Genomic DNA, 17,190 nt, shown 5'->3' on the forward strand with positions numbered 1-17,190 from the left:
TGCCTTAATCCAGTGGAGAAGGAGATGGCAAATCACTTCAATATCTTTGTCAAGAAAACCCCAAATCATGTCACGAAGAGTCCGACACAACTGAAATGACTGAAGAACAACAGTTGGTATAGTAAATTTAAGATCCTAGTTAAAGTAATTGAGTATTTAGACTATGTTCAGACAAAAGATAATTACATTTCATGATTATCATTAGGCAAGAAGGGAGTTCTGTATTTAGAATGGGGTTGGGAAGAAATCACAGCTTCTTACCTGTGTAGTTGGGGAAAGCTTTATGAAAAATGTGAGTATGCACAAAGAAAGAGGCACCAAAGGAAATAAGACAGCTCTGGGTATACTCACCTAATAATTTGAACTGGGTCCATGAAAACAGGACTTCACTAGAAATAATGTTGCAAAAAAAAAAAGGTTGAAAGCCACAATGTCCTTAAGAGTAGATACGTGCACCTTGTGCACCCCAAATTTGTACCCTAAAAGTTTCATCTTATCTTTAGACTGGAAGTTATATAATAGGGTCAGGATGGTTGCTTAGATACCTCAGACCCCAATTGTGAAGAGACTTGGTACATACAGTTCCCTGGGGACCCTTCAAGTTCCCAGAGGTGGGGAGAGAGGGAAGAAATGAGAACAGGGAGTATCTGCCTTGAGAAAAAGAAGCAAAACTTAACCTCTTCATGAAACAACAGGCTCCTTACTCTTCACTTTAAAAATCTAGCAAGAATGGTTTACTTTTTAATCTGTGGAAGGTAGAAAACTTATTTCCTCTTATTGATCTCCTCTCCACCCCCATCTTGCTTCATAGGTATGTGTTTCCTATTTAAGAATGCAATCAATAGAAGTGGGGGTGAGGGTGGGGGATGTGCTTTTCCATTGGTGGCTTCTCTTCACTTACATTTCAGTTTTTGCAAGGATGTCTGTCATACTCTGTTCAACAGAAGATGTAGAAACAATGTAGATACTGTAAACAGGTGCCAGTTTATTACGTGTATTCAAATTGGTTGCCTAAATCTACTAAAGCTAGGTTGAGGGATAAATAAAACTTAAAACTCCAAAAAGAAAATCTAGCAAGAAATAAAAATCTTAGATGATTTTAGTTCAGTTACAATAAATATTTATTAAATGCTTTCTTGCTGTAAGGTGCTATGCTAGGTATGTTGTTGTTCACTAAGGTCCAACTCTTCATGACCCCAGGGATTATTCTGTCCGTGGGGTGTTCTTGGCAAAGATAATGGAATGTTTGCCATTTCCATCTCCAGCTCATTTTACAGATGAGGAAACCGAGGCAAGCAAGGTAAGTGAATTGTCCAGGGTCACACAGCTAGTAAGTGTCTAAGGTCAGATTTGACCTCAGGTCTTCCTGCCTCCAGGACTGGTGCTCTATCCACTGAGCCACTTAGCTGCCTCCTAGTGCTAGGTATAACTAGATGAAAAAATGGCACAGATATTGGCCTTAAATTCCAGTAATAGAGTTTATGGTAAAGAAACTGATAGTAAAAGATGACTCAAGCTTGCTCGCCATTCCTCCAGCACGTCCATTCTACTTGGAATGCCTTTCAGAAAAGCATTTTGTCATGCCATATCTTGTAGGACCTCATTTTGTATAGCTATTATTCTAGGTATCTTTCTTGTTGTTCAGCACTTTTGTATGTATCTAAAAGCTTAGGGCCTCCTTCCCCATCCCTACCCCTCCAAGCTCTGGGCTTACTTGGTGAATGTCTGTTATCAGGGACTGACCAGAAAAGGCCATTTTTCCCCCCTTTGTCTTGTAACCTTTCACCAAGAGTCTAGAAAAACTCCATACAGGCTCATGTGTAGACTTTCAGAAATGAGGGCACTACAGTTTCCAACTGCCATTAGAACTCAAGGTAGTAAGTGCATATCAAGTGAAGTACATCCTATAAATAGATACAGAAAGCACACAAAGCCCTCAGAAGCACTCATAGTAGCCAATAACCTCCCTTCAGAAAGGAGCCGAACTTGGGTTGGCCATCAGAGCAACCTTTAGACATTCTCTCTCTCCTACAGGCTTACCAAGTTTCTCCTAGACTTGAAGTTGCCCACAGAAGGCAGATATGCTTTGGAGCTAGATATGTACCCCCTTCATGATCAGATCCACAGTCTGAGAGCAAATTATAATATTAGCAGGAGGGTAGCAAGGTATTGATCTATGCTGGCTTCTCCATGACAGCTTTTGAGATATCAGTGGCTTTTTAGCAATTAATGGTGGGCTCTTTTTGACTGTCTAAAGCCTCTTAGTTAATATGTCTCACTGGTTATGAGAACATGATACAGTTTATGCTTCTATGAGGCCTAGAACTAGAGAGATCTCTGGTTAAGGGGACCATAGAAGGATCCTTCTTCTTTTCCAAGAGGTATGTTCCTCAGGAACTTCCCTTTTCTCAAGCAGCCAACTCCCCAAATTCTCAAATTTGGAGTTACTCAAGAGGCAATCCTTGGGGTTAGTGCTGCACACAAAAATATCACTTTTTTGCCAGAAAGCTCAATTCTAGGATTGCAGCCTAGAAAGTGAAGATTCCCCCATTCTACAAAAGGGGTTGGGATACAAGAACATTGCCCATGAACTCTACTCTCAGACCATGTCATTGTACCTAGTGATACATCTTAGTTGTATCTAGGAAAGCGCACTGGCTTTGGCATCAGAGTCTGGGTTCAAATCCTACTTCTAATGACTACTGCTAATGATTACTGGGCAAGTCACTTAACCTCTACAGGCCTCCATTTTCTTATTTGTAAAATGAGGGGATTAGACTAGATCATCTCTGAGAGTTCCCTTTCTATTCCTGTTTTTGCCCAGTACTTCTGTAAAAACTTATGATACTGTTTTAACTGCTCCTATGTCTTTTGATGGTAATGTATACTCTCAGGAACTCTGCTCTTCTGTGTTGGCAAGCAAGTGTGTATATGTCTGCCATGTGCTTCTGCTCCAAGACAACATTAACTGAAAACCCCCTCCTTCTAGCGGTTACTGTCTAGAAGAAAAATGAAAGATTGGTCTGCCAGCTTTCGTTTGTGGGCTGGCATGAAGGTAACACCTTCAATAAGAGTTTTGTTGGTCCACTTAAGAGTCTTAGGCAACCAGTCATTTTAAATGACATCCTGGTCGCTGCAAACCAATCAGAAATTATTTTTGTCCTCTTAAGGTATCAGTGGATATGTCCATACTGTATAGGTGAAAAGTTATACTTATCAGATTGATCTGGCAAACTCCCTTGACTAACCTCCCTTTCATGTAAAAAGCTATTTGAATTGTTTGATTACTCCTTGTACATGTTCAAAAATTCTGAGTTCAGATAATTTCAAACTCTTGATGTTTTATTAGAGCTCTATACATACATATATATATATATATATATATATATATATATATATATATATGCATGTGTGTGTATGCATATGTGTGTGTGTGTGTGTGTAATTTTTTGGTGTTTATTTCAGGGTGGTGAGGGTAGAGAGAACCTTTCAAGACCTAAACCTGGAAAACTGTTCAAACTCTTTTTCATATTGAGCCTTCTCAGCAACTGGGGAAATAAAGCTACTTATTTTTCTATAGAATAAAAGGATTCTACTGCTTAATTACTGTTTTAATTAATATTAATGGAATGCCATGTAATCTAGCCCATAGTTGGCCAACATTGGCTTGAAGACCTCAAACGAAGAACCAGCTGCATTTTGAGAGAACTATACCGTTTTCGGAGAGCTTTCATTGTTAGAAAGTTATTTGTTTGAGGAAGCCTAAATTTGTCCTTGCCAGTTATATCCATTGTTTAAAGTTCTGTCCTCTTGGACTGAGCAGAACAAGTCCAGTATCTCGTCCAAATGACAGTCGTTAAAGTAGAATTTGTGCCTTCTAAAACCTTTCTCCAGGCTAAGCACACCTCGTTTCTTTCTCTATCTCTGAATATTATGCCTTGCTTAAATGCAGCTTCCTCTGATGGCACATTATTGCACTGTTGAATAATATTGAGCTTTTACTTGACTAAAACCTCTAGTACCTGTTCAGGTGAATCGCTGTCTATCTAGCCAAACTTTTCTATTTTGTACTTCTGAAAGGGCTTTTTTAAAAAAAACATTTATCCCTTTTAAATTTAATCTTATTTAATTTGGCCCAGGGTTTAGACCTGTCAAGGTATTTTTGGATCTTAACTCTATTATATGGTGTATTAACTATCCCTCCCATCTTAGTGTCATTTAATTCTATTTATCCGGTGCCTCCTATGCACCAGGCATTGTGCTAAGCACTGGAGACGAAAAAAAAAAGGAAAATGAGAGTCCTTGTCCTGTTGCTGTGCCCTACAGATATGCAGAGATCATATTCTGGGAGGCTTAATACAATTAAGCTTAATTCCTACCCTGGGGCCAAGCAGTCCCAGTTGACTAGTCAGTGACTCCATACTCCCACAGACCACTATTTTAACCCAGACCTTCAGATCATGCTTCCAACCCTCCTTCCTGGCCACTTTCTTGCCATCTTCCTTGCCACCTCCATATACCACAGATCCTTCCTCTGGGAAATGTAATCAAATAAGTACTATCATTGCTGCTGTTTATAAACTCACCAGTGGCAACATTCATCATATCTGTGATTTTGCAAATCAGAGCACCCTTCCTTGGCCATTCCAGTGTGATGACAAAAGTTCCTTGAGAATGGGGATGATCTTGGTTGTGTAATTGTATCCCTAGCACATGGTAAAGTGCTCAAAATGTATTAAACACATAATAAATGCTACCTTAATTCATTCTCCTATAAAACTGCAAATTGGATAAGCATGTTGTCAGTGCCTTATTACAAGACACTGATAAAAAATGTTAAATAGCAGAGGGCTAATGCACATATTTCTGGGTCACTCCACTAGACCTCTCCTTCCAAGGTGACAACAAACACTCACTACTCTTTCAACCATTCCTAATATACCTAATTGTATTGTCATCTACCTTGTCTCTCCATTTTTCCCACAAAAATAGAACAAGGGACTTTATCAAGTGCTTTGTTAAAATCTAGTTAAACTATATCTACAGAATATCCCTAATTTATTTATATAGTAATTATGCAAAAGGAAATAAGTTTAATCTGTTGTGAAAGGAATAGAATAAGCATTTATATAATGGCTACTATGTGCCATGCACAGTCCAAGCACTTTACACTTGTATCTTTTGAGCATGTCTTATTAGAAACTTAACTTCAACAGCAAATCAACTCTATTTAATAACTGTTTATATTTCAATTAATTACTTTTGATACTTAAAGTGACATTAAACATTTTCACTTCTTCCCTTTAAGTCTCCATTAGGATTCTTTGTCCATTTATTTTCATTTAGTTTTCCTCACATGATCTGTTCTTGATGAAGCCAGACTGGTTCTCTGTGATCTTTTTAATAATTAATTCTAAAATTTTGCCAGACATTGAAATAAAGGTCACTTGGCCATTCTCCTCCTGTTTATGAAAACTGGGGCAACATTTGCTTTTCTCAAGTCCTTGCAGCATTTCTTCAGTTCTCTGTCATCTCTTAAAATCTCTGTTTATAGAGAGGTGGCACCTTCCTCCTCTCTGTGTGGGACAGTGACCCTTCCCTAAATTAAATTCAGAGGCTTCTCAAGGTAGAAAGTAGAAAGGAATTTTATTGCTTTCTCATGAGAAAGGATGCCACCCAAGCGGGGGCATTTTAATTATGTTTTACATTTATTCAGTCTGAATAAATGAGCATATCCCCTGAACAGAGTACAGGAGAGTACAAAGGATTCAGATGGACACCAGTCCTTTTATTGACTTTCCCTTCGAATCTCCTGCCAGGCTCTTCATTGGCCAGATTGACTGCCTGCGTCACACAGTCCTCAAATGGCTAGTTTAATCATGCTCACAAGCCTGTGACCTTTCACCTGACTGACCTGAGGCCTAGTTTCTGCTAGATCAGAGCTCTGATTGGAAGTAGTTCCAATCAGTCACCTGACTTACATTCTGCTAAAGCTGGGGTGAGGGAGGGGTAGAAGGACACCTTCAACTCTGTGGAAACAAAACTCTTCCCCTCATTTCTTACATCTTCAATTTTGTTTTGTCTCTTCTAATCCAAAGATCATTTTCTCTCACAGAGAAAAGAGAAGCAAAATAGGAGCCTAATAGTTCAGCCTCTTCTCCGTTGTTAGCTCTGCTTTGATGCTACAGTTTTCCGCAACATAGCTGATGAAAAGACTTTTTCATCCATAATTTTTGCATCAGCCTTACTTGTAATGAGATCATGTAGTTGATAACATTTTACATATCTTAAAGTATTCTATAAATTTCAATTAATGTTGAATAGATGATGATGCATTTTTTGGCACTTACGGCACTAGAAATCTTGGGTGACTGCTTTTAAGTCTAGCCCAAGTTGGAGCTCTGACAGGTCCTCCCAAATCCAAGATCCTCTTTTGTCATATCTTCAGAGTCACACCTCATAAAATCCCATTTGATGTTGCCTTTATCAAACCAAATAGGGAGACTCATTAATTTAAATAAAGCAAGGACATCTAATTAAATGCATACTAGCAAAGGAAATAAGGAAAAAAGCCTTTCCATATATTCAGGGGTAATCTCGGAAGAATCAGCTTCTTTTGAGATAGAAAATATGATAAGTTAAAAATTCATCTGGAATGATTTTAGCAGGAAATCCTCCTACAGGTATGGTAATGGAATCTGTTACAAGTGACTATGCATAAATGAGTGTGTGTTCTTTTTAAATTTCAGATTATGACAGTACCAAATGATCCCTATACTTTTCTTTCTTGTGGTGAAGATGGGACTGTTAGGTGGTTTGATACCCGCATCAAGACGAGTTGTACAAAAGAAGATTGCAAAGATGTAAGAATCAAATTTCAGTGAAAAGATTACAGAAAGAACAGATTTTTAAAAATTACTTCATAGACATTGCATTTACACCTGTTTTAAAGAATTATGGAAATTGGCATTCTTTACTTGTTCTTTCCTTGGTTCAGTTCACTAACATAGTTGAAATCCAACAATTACAGATGATAAAGCAAGAACAAGATAATACAGTGGTTTTAAACACTTAAGAATCAGATGTTCTATTAATATATTGCTCTTGTCAGAAGTGTAGGTCTCTAAAATTATATGTGCTTATAAATACCACTTCTACTTTTTACAGATTGAGGAAATTGAGATCCAGAGAAGTTAATTGACTAGACCAATATCACCTAAATAATTAGTGGGACCTCAGGACAATATTTTTAGTTCTCTTGTCTCTGTTGTGCCACACATGAATTTCTTAATATCAGGATATAAACAGCATTATCTTACTTTTCTTATGTATATCAGGAAACCTATACCTAAAGCTAGACTATGACATAAGAGTAACTGAAATCTGTCAGTTTGGGAAGCACATTTAAAAATGTGGTTCAGGTTATCTCATTTAGTATAATAGATTCATTTTGCATGGGGTGGGGGGGTAGTGCCTATAATTTTTAATTAGCTTTCCTCTGGCAAATATGACAAAGTAACTAAAGAAATCTTACTTTGGGGGCTTTATTTAATATTTTTTCTGTTAAAGATGCTTTATGGTCCAATAGGATTGGTCATTTATAGCATAGAAATAATTTACAGTCAATTCTCAATTATCTGCTTTGTGGATTATATGGGGGAAGTTTCCCCCAACCACCACCTCCTCAATTGAAGCAAAATCTCCTCTGTCCTGGGAAAGATGGCGGAATAGGTCAGAAAATTCCAAGCTCTAGATTTCCTCCACAACCAAGACAAATTAGTGCTTCAGGGTGAGCATAGAGCAGCAAAAAAAACATGAGTTGGGGCAGAGCAGTGGTCTTGAGTGAAGTGCAGACCACCTCCAGACTCTCTCCCTCTACTGAAATAACAAGTCCTGGGGGCAGCAGTATTGGGAGGTAGCCCCAGCCTCAGCCACAGGAATTCTCACCTCACAGACTGGGGGAGGGGATGTAGGGAGGTCCAGACTTCTGAGTAGGGGAAGCTTGAAGGACCCTCTGCTGCCGAGGGACATGGTCGGAGCTGAGGCTGAAAGCAAGAAAGCACTAGCACACACCTGGAGAGTGCAGAAGCAGTGGGGCAGGGACACTGTTGTCTGTGGGCACTTAGAGGAGAGCTGAGTTCCTGGTTTCCGTTCCAGGCCAGAGGGGAGAATTGCAAATTTCAGGAAGAGCATTTCCAGCATAATGTGCCTGATGGCCCTAACTGTGGCTTAGAAGGGGAGAGGAGTGCGAGGTTTGGGCCTATGAATCTCAGAAAATAACAGTAAGAGGGACCTGAGGCCAGAGGCACTCTCCATACCCGGGAGGACAAATAACAAGCTGCTAAAAAAAAATAAACAAAGGTGAGAGAACCCAGCTATAGGGCAGATAATATGGGGATAGAGAAGACCTGGGTTCTCCGCTACTGAAGCAAAAAAAGCCTCCCTACCTCAAATAGCAATGTCAAATGGTCACATCCCCAAAAAGAGTTCTTAGAAGAACTTTAAAAGGACTTTAAAAATCAAATAAGAGAGATTGAGGAAAAAAGTTAGAAAAAAAAATAAGAACAAGAAAACCAAAATATTATGAAAAGAAAGTCAACCATTTGGAAAAAGATATCCAGAATCTTAAGGAAGAAAATGACTCCTTAAAAACTAGAATTGGGCAAGAGGAAGTGAATGATGTTGTAAGATACCAAGAAATAATAAAACAAAACCAAAAGAATGAAAAATAGAATGTGAAACACCTCATAAGAAAAACAACTACTCTGGAGAACAGATCAAAAAGAGAAAATATATGAATTATTGGACTACCTGAGAGCTATGCCCAGAAACAAGAACCTTGATACAATGTTGTAAGAAATAATTAAAAAAATTGCCCTGAAGTATTGGAACAAGAAGGGAAAGTAGAAATAGAAAAAATTCCCCAATCAGCACCTGAAAGAGATCCCAGGATGAAAATTTATAGGAATATCAAAGCCAAGTTTCAAAATTCCCAGGTTCAGGAGAAAATATTATAAGTAATAAGAAAAAAATTATTGATTATATCAATAATAAAAGTAACAAAAATAATATAATTTATATCCATAGATACAGAAAAAAAGTATTTCATAACCTGCAATGCTCATTTTTATTAAAAACATTTAAAAGTATAGGCATAAATAGACTTTTCCTTAAATCAATAAGAAGCATTTACCTGAAACCATCAGCAAGTAATATTTGTAATGGGGATCGGCTGGAAGCCTTCCTAGTGAGATCAGGTGTGAAACGAGAATGGCCACTGTCATCAGTATTATTCAGTATTGTATTGGAAATCCTAGCAATAGCAATAAGAGAAGAAAAAAAAATAGAAGGAATTAGAATAGGGAGTAAGATGATAAAATTATCTCTTTTTGCAGATGATGTGATGATATACTTGGAAAATCCTAAAGACCCAACTAAAAAGTTAATCGAAGGACAAGAATATCAAAGGAACTATAATGGGAAAAAAATGTAAAGGAAGGAGGTTAGCAGTACCAGATCTTAAAACTGTATTATAAGGCAGTAATTATTAAAACTTTCTGGTACTGGCTAAGAAATAAAAAGGTAGATCAGTGGAATAGAGTAGACGTGCAGTCTACGGCAGCAAATGAATATAGTAACCTAGTGTTTGACAAGTGTAAAGACTTAAGTTTTGGAGGTAAGAGTTCATTATTTGGTAAAAAAAAAAAATGGGAAAGCTGGAAAGCAGTCTGGCAGAAATTGGGCATAGATCAGTATCTTGCACCATTTACCAAGATAATAAGGTCATAATGGACACATGACCTAGATACAAAGGGAGCTATTACAAGAAAATTTAAAGAACATGGAACATAATACCTATCAGACTTAAGGTGAACAATTTATGAACAAACAATAGATAGAGAGCATTGTGAGATGTAAAATGAATAATTTTGATTGCATTTAACTCAAAAGTTTTTATACAAATAAAACAAATGTAGCCAATATCAGAAGGAAAGTAGAAAACTGGGGAAAAAACAGTTTCTCAGATAAGGTCTCATATTTCAGATACATAAAGAACTTTGTCAGATCTGTAAGAATGCGAGTCATTCTCCAATTGAAAAATGGTCAAAGGATATGAACAGGCAGCTTTCTGATGAAGAAATCAAAACAATTTGTAGTCATATGAAAAAATTATCTAAATCGTTATTGATTGGAAAAATACAAATTAAAACAACCTTGAGCTACCGTTTTACACCTGTCAGATTGGCTAAAATGATAGAAGGGAAAAGTGACAAATGTTGAAGTGTATGTGGAAAAATTTGGACCTTAATTCATTGTTGGTAGATCTGTGAGCTGCTCCAGCCACTTTGGAGAGGGATTTGGAATTATGCCCAAAGAGTTAATAAATAGCCTATATACCCTTTGACACAGCAATACCACTATTAGGTGTGTTTCCGAAGATGATTAGGGAAAAAGGAAAAGAAACTGAATGTTCTAAAATATTTCTAGCAGTTCTCTTTGTGGTGACAAAGAACTGGAAATTGAGGGGATGCCCATCAATTGGGGAATGGCTAAACACATTCATGATGGAATATTATTACTCTGCTGTAAGAAAGGATGAGCTCAGTGGTTTTAGAAAAGCTTGGAGAGACCTCCATGAAATAATGAAGAGTGAAATGAGTAGAACCAAGAGACCACTGTTTACAGTAATAGCAGTATTGTTTTAAGAACAACTTTGAGCAACCAAATCATTCTATTATAAATACCCAAATTAACTTCAAAGATCCTAGGAAGATATTATTTGAATCCAGAAAAAGAACTGATACACACGCACGCGCGCACACACACGCGCACGTGCGCGTATACAAATTTATGTCCATCTCGAAGTGGGGGGAGGGGGAGGAAGGGAAAATTAAAAAAAAAGTAACATGACAACTTTGTATATTTGAAAAGAATAGCAAGTTGTATGTAATGGCTCTGCAATTTCAAGTGTAATCCTCTGTTTTTCTATCCCACTTTGTTATGGAAATTCTTACTTTATTTAAGTTCAGAATAAAATAAATTTTTCAAAAAAATCTCTCTCTTGCTTCCCAGTTGGTTTGAGTGCTATCTCCCCTAGCTACTCCTAGATCCCCTCTGTACTACTGGGATAATTTTCCATGTTGCTACTGCAGTTAAGGGTTGTACTCCAATTAATAGATGAATCTAGAAAAGTTATATGTAAATCAAATTTTGTAAATTAGATCATATTTTAAATGCAACATAGGTACTAGCTTTCAAAAAATAACTTATGGTGAATCGTTTTACAAAACAATTTCATTGAAGGAGTAATTGTTACCACCTAAATTCTTTTTAAAGAAGTCTGTGAGAATGGTTGGGGCACACAATATACTGCAAAGACTTAAATAGCTACATAACTTATGATCAATTCTGATTGTATTTGAGTAAATATTGGGCCAGTAGAAACTGAGGAAACATAAGGTAAATAGATTAGTATGCCCCAGTTACTTTTTGATTATTGTACACACAAAAAAGTGAAGTGCAGTTAGTTGTACAGTGAGAGGAAAAATGAAGTAAAAACTGTAGAAATACCAGTTACTGAGAGTCATGAAAAATAATTACCTAATGAGTTTAGTGAGAACTATCATGAGGCCAAGGATTCAGAATAACTACGGAAATTAATTTTTCCAAGGAAAATGTAAATATACCGGGTTAGTAAAAGACCAAAGGAATCACAGTGAAACATGGGCAGTAATTAGGTGAATGTGCTTAAGAGACATCCTCTTGAGGAACTAATATTGAACTTTAGTATAACATTAATATTTGTTGTATTTGAATAGTAATGAGTAATGCCACTCTTCTAAAGGTATGCTTTTGTGAACTAGGAAGAATTTTTTCAGAAGGAGAGAATACAATAGGAAAAAAAGCTAAATTAATAATACAATACCTTTTAATATATGAACAATTAAAATATGATAAGCACCATTTAAAATGATCAGTATGCTTCATCTGAAGCAACCAAGAACATCTCCTTACAGGGCAGATTGTTATACATCTACCCTCATTGTTAGCTTGGTGTTTAGACCATGTGTTTTTCTTAACAGTTTTTTGCATTATGGACAAGATATTTCAAGACCACTGTCTGTTAAATGATTGTAGGAGAACTATACACGCATGGTTAAAGAATGTAATAAGTGCTTGTTAGTAGCCATGTCAATAACAATAACTTTCTTGTGAGCAGTTAGTATGAGGAAACTTTTTTCTAAGGGGTTTCATTCAGTCATAAGTAATTTTTTCTTAACTCCTTCTGATTCAACACAGCTTAAATTTGAGTGACTTTTTTTCTTCCTTTGTCTGCAGAATTCTTTTCCTACTTCAAAGCCAAATGGTTAGGGTTTTGTTTTATTTTGTTTTTTTACATTTTGATCTCATTGTTCTAGTGAGCAAACAGCAAGATATGCTAAAGAGCATTGCGTTTTTAAGCTAGAAGAGCTGAACTGTGTCCTGAATTCCATTTACCAGCAATGTGACTTTAGGCCAAGTCACTTAACTTCTCTGAGGCTTAGTTATAACTAATATAAATTAATATTTAGTATACTATATTAAAATTAATATCATTATATTGATATTAATATAAATATAAAATAATATAATTGCATAGAGACATGATAGTGCCTGCCTTACTTCAGCTACATGAAACACTTTGTAACCATAAACTGTCACATAACTGCAAGCAACTGTTGCTAGTTTTTCATTGCACATTAACTTTTTTCACTTAAATTTATTGCGTTGGAAATTATATACATCATGTTAGTTTTAGTTTGAAGTTAGTTTTAGTATAAATGTCAAAAAATTTTTAAATGAAATTCTTTGGAAAAATAAAATGACAATGCAGGAAATAAGATAAGCAAATGTATATTCCACTGCTGGATGTGAAGGAGTCAGAAGCGCTTTATGACAGTATCAGTTCATCATTTCAGTTCATTTTTAATGTATCTGAGTTGTCCTTTTTTTCTGTCATGCTAAATTAAAGTGTCTGTGAGAAAGCAAATTTTGTTTTAGGAACAGGGAATTTTTTTAATATAGTTTTGTTTCTCCTGATAAACATTTTGTAAGTACTGTTATTTTGCCTTTTCTAAAAGGATATTTTAATTAACTGCCGGCGTGCTGCTACTTCTGTAGCTATTTGTCCCCCAATACCATATTATCTTGCTGTTGGCTGTTCTGATAGCTCTGTACGAATATATGATCGGCGAATGCTTGGCACAAGAGCTACAGGTAAGAGATGTAAATTAGATACATAACAGTAAACTTTTGATAAGATAGCTTTATTTTTACAGCTTTCTGGTTTGTGGTATTTCATGGTCACTTTGGTTTGTAACAAAATCTAATATATTTGGATTTTCTCCACTGAAGGCTTACTCTAATGCCACACTGTGGCATGAAGGTGACCCAATGGCGAGCCAGTTCTTGTAGGTCCTAACATTTTTTCTGAAGATTCAGTTCTGGTCTTTGGCAGCTCATCTCTTTCATTCTGTGACCTGAGACCAAGGCTAGTTAAGTTTGGAAGAGCTTCTTGACAGATCGTTCATCACCAGATTTTGGATAGTTTTGGGCTATAGCAACTCATGGAGACTCTCCACTAAGCCTTGGAGAAGTTGTATTCTAAATATGCTGCCAGTGAAAATTAAAATAAACTGGATGTACTTTAATGAGTGATTTGTTCCAAATATTCAGAGAAGGAAGGTTTCTTTGAAAACCTGCTCAGTCGCTATTTTCCAATTAAGGCATCAAAACATGCTAAAAGTTTCTGTTTCTTAGCCAAAATCTCCTAAAACTTTGGTGCTTCATGAATGTTTGTGATACCTGGATTTACTTAAACCCATCTCTGTGCCATTTTTTGACCAGGCAGGTGTATAATGGTAGTATCTATGGTGAATTAATAAACCAACAAGTATTTATTAAAGGCCCCCTATGTTCCAGGCACCATTCTGGACACTGGGGAAAACAATCTCTACTCTCAAAGAGTTTATATTTTAACAAGGGATATTCTAAGTAGGAGATATATAATATGAAGTAGAAGTAAGGATGAATACATTCTAGGCATGGGAGAGAGTTGCTATTACAAAGGCTTAAAGGCAGAAGGTGTACTACCTGAGAGGAACAGAGATAAGACTGGTTTGGCTGGGTTTCAGAGGGAGGGTCTAGGGAGTATAGGGGGAGTAATGTCCAAAGAAGCTGGAAAGATAGATTCAGGCGAAGTTGTGAAGGGCCTTAAAAACTAAACAGAAGAGTTTACGTTTGATCTTAGAGGCAGTAGGAGAGTGACATGATCCACTTAAGGTCTCTTTACCAGCGCTCACCAGATGTGGGAGCATGTAGAATGAACTGGAGTGGAGCAAGAATTGAAATAGGGAAACCAATTAAGAGGCCACTATAACAGTGTAAGCACAGGGTGCTGAGGGCCTGAACTAAGGTGGTTGAAAGTGAGTGTAGAGAAAGGGTCAAAAGTTAGGAATATTGTGGAGGTAGAAATGGTAAGATTCACTAACTTGTTGCATCAGCGGAGTAAGGGAGAGTAAAGAGTTAAGGATAACATCAAGGTTACAAACCTGGGAGACGGAAGAAAGCCTTCCACACAAGTGGGGAAGTTTAGAAGAGAGTTGGGTTTGTGAGAAAAAGGTAATGGATTCTGTTTTGAGTTTGAGATCTCTCTTGGATGTGTAGTTTGAAATGTCCAGTGGGCCTTGGGGATGCTGGGTAGAAGCTGAAGAGACTGAGGTGACAGACCTGTGAGTCACCAACATAGAGATCCATGGGAGCTTATGAGGTCTCTGAGGGAGAGGTGTGTCAGGCACTCTGCTAAGTGCTTACAAGTATCATTTGATCTGATTTGATGAAGAAAGGCAGCTAAGTGGCACAGTGGTGAGAGTGCTGAGCATAAAGTCTGGAGGATCTGAATTAAAATCTAGTCTTAGATACTGCGTGACCCTGGGAAAGTCACATAACCTCTGCCTCAGTTTCCTCAAATGTAAAATGGAGATCATAATAACATCTACCTCCGAGGGTTGTTGTGAGGATCAAATGAAATTAGCCATTGTGTAGAGAGAAAGTAGGGGACCTAGTGTAGAGCCTTGGAAAACATACATGTATGGATGATAAATCAGTGAAGGAGACTGAAGAGAGATTAGACATATAGTAAGACCAGGAGAGAGTCATGTCAGGAAAGACCAAAGAGAGTCTCCAGAAGCAAAGAGTGGTCAGCAGTGCCATATGTAGCAGATAACTGGTTTCAGTGTTTGAGTTTGTCAAAATGGTATACAGTTCTCATTTTTACTTTTTAAAAATTTGCATTCATACTCTAGTACATGATAGTTTCTTTCAGACATAAATCTCATTTAGAGATTCTTTCAAAAAATTACTTTGCTTTTGTGTGGCTATCATATTTTATCTATTATCCTAATGAAAACCAGCTTTGCCCTATTTATTAAAGATAAAATGTGTTTAAAATGTTGTCACTATTTAGATGGTGACACCAGTATGATTGAAGAATATATTTGTATGTTTCTGTTACTTAATGTAAACGACTTTAGTTTACTAGGAGAAAAATACTTAAATAAAACATTTTTTTTTTTGCAATTTAGACCTTTTCCCTAAAGGTATTAATATTTTGTTAGAGATATTTTAATTCTCTGCAATATATTTTCCTGCTTCCAAAGATGATGTGAGAATATTTAACTTAATTTGCCTATTGAATAAGAGCTTATTGTGTAAATAGAATATTATGCTTTAAATTTGTCACTATTAATTTTTATATGGTATCAGGTAGAAATTATTTAAATGTTGTCAAGGATGTAATTCAGATGTTTGTCCTTTTTGTAACTGTATATTTATGAAGACATGAATTTTAAGACTTTTTTTTAAATTTAGGGAATTATGCCGGACGTGGTACTACAGGAATGGTGGCTCGTTTTGTTCCTCCACATCTTAATAACAAATCTTGCCGAGTTACATCTCTGTGTTATAGTGAAGACGGTCAGGAGATCCTTGTTAGTTATTCTTCAGATTACATCTATCTGTTTGACCCTAAAGATGACACAGCACGAGAACTTAAAACCCCTTCTTCAGAGGAGAGGAGAGAAGAGGTAAGAACTTCAGTTCTGTGAACATTGAGTAACTGTCTGCTTATGTGCCAGCCACAATGCTGGGGTGGAGGGGAGAAAGGATCTAGTAAGTAAGGGCTCAGCAAAGGCTTCATGTACAAGGTTTCAGATGAATTGAGTTTTTAGGGAAATAGAAGTACTTTCCAGGCATGGGGATAACCAGTATATTTGATAGCAAAATGTTTTTGTAAATAAATATGGGTAGAAGTAAAGATTGTTAGTTTTAAAGTTGATTTTAAAATAATGAAATTGCACACCTAGATGTATGTGTGTGTGTGTGTGTGTGTGTGTGTGTGGAATCAGTTAGCTCTTCTGTTCCCATGTAGCCCACCACATTTTTTCCTTCTCTTCCTAGTCTAGTCTTTCTTCTTTTCAGCAATTATGAAGCCATAACCAAGTGAATGCCTTTTCCTCCTTAATTCCAAAGTATAGAATCACAGAATTTGAGAGTTGGAAGGGACTTTGGCAGTAATCCTATCCAACTTATACACAGAATGAATCACCACTTGTAATGTACCTGAAAAATGGTTCCCTGGCCACTGCTGGAAGACCCATAAGGATGGAAAGCCCACCACTTCCAGAGGCAACCCATTGCCCTTACAGACATATCTCAAAGAAGTAAAATTGTAGCCACTCTTAATTTGAGGGCCCTAATTAATTAGTCCTGTTCTTCTCTGAGCTTTGAGTCTTTTCTCCCTTAAAACTAGGAAGGAATATTACATATGTGCCTAATAAACTACTAAATTGCATTCTTTCAGTTTTAAGAATGATCAGGATGAAATAGACTTTTAAGGGCATTAGGTTTGTGGTAAATGTGCTCAGTGTCATCTGAAGTAAAGAATAGAAGAACATCGGCATCATTGGTGTTGGCAGAATTTTGGGAGAAGGGTTGGGAGTGGGCAATAGAGATATGACTATCTCAGAAAGCCATAGCAGTTATGGAGGAAAGGGCATAGATGACCGGCCAGTCAGACTAATGTGGGGACACAGAAAGTGTCAGGCAGTAAGCAGGCAAAGCAGCCAAATGGCAGAGAGCCGTGTTCAAAGA

The 17,190-nt window shown here is 36.9% G+C and overlaps 1 protein-coding gene across 10 annotated transcripts in view; it reads left to right on the plus strand.

Moving 5' to 3' along the window:
* The window catches only part of DCAF6 (DDB1 and CUL4 associated factor 6), a 176,142-nt gene that overhangs the window by 62,711 nt on the left and 96,241 nt on the right, over positions 1–17,190 (plus strand). For all 10 annotated transcript variants that reach the window (XM_036757209.1, XM_036757212.1, XM_036757204.1 and 7 more), the window contains 3 exons: positions 6,750–6,863; positions 13,122–13,257; positions 15,910–16,124. In XM_036757209.1, coding sequence (XP_036613104.1) covers positions 6,750–6,863; positions 13,122–13,257; positions 15,910–16,124 — 465 coding nt within the window. The remainder of the gene's footprint in view (positions 1–6,749; positions 6,864–13,121; positions 13,258–15,909; positions 16,125–17,190) is intronic.

The sequence above is a fragment of the Trichosurus vulpecula genome, chromosome 4, assembly GCF_011100635.1.
Source record: "Trichosurus vulpecula isolate mTriVul1 chromosome 4, mTriVul1.pri, whole genome shotgun sequence".
Taxonomy (NCBI): domain Eukaryota; kingdom Metazoa; phylum Chordata; class Mammalia; order Diprotodontia; family Phalangeridae; genus Trichosurus; species Trichosurus vulpecula.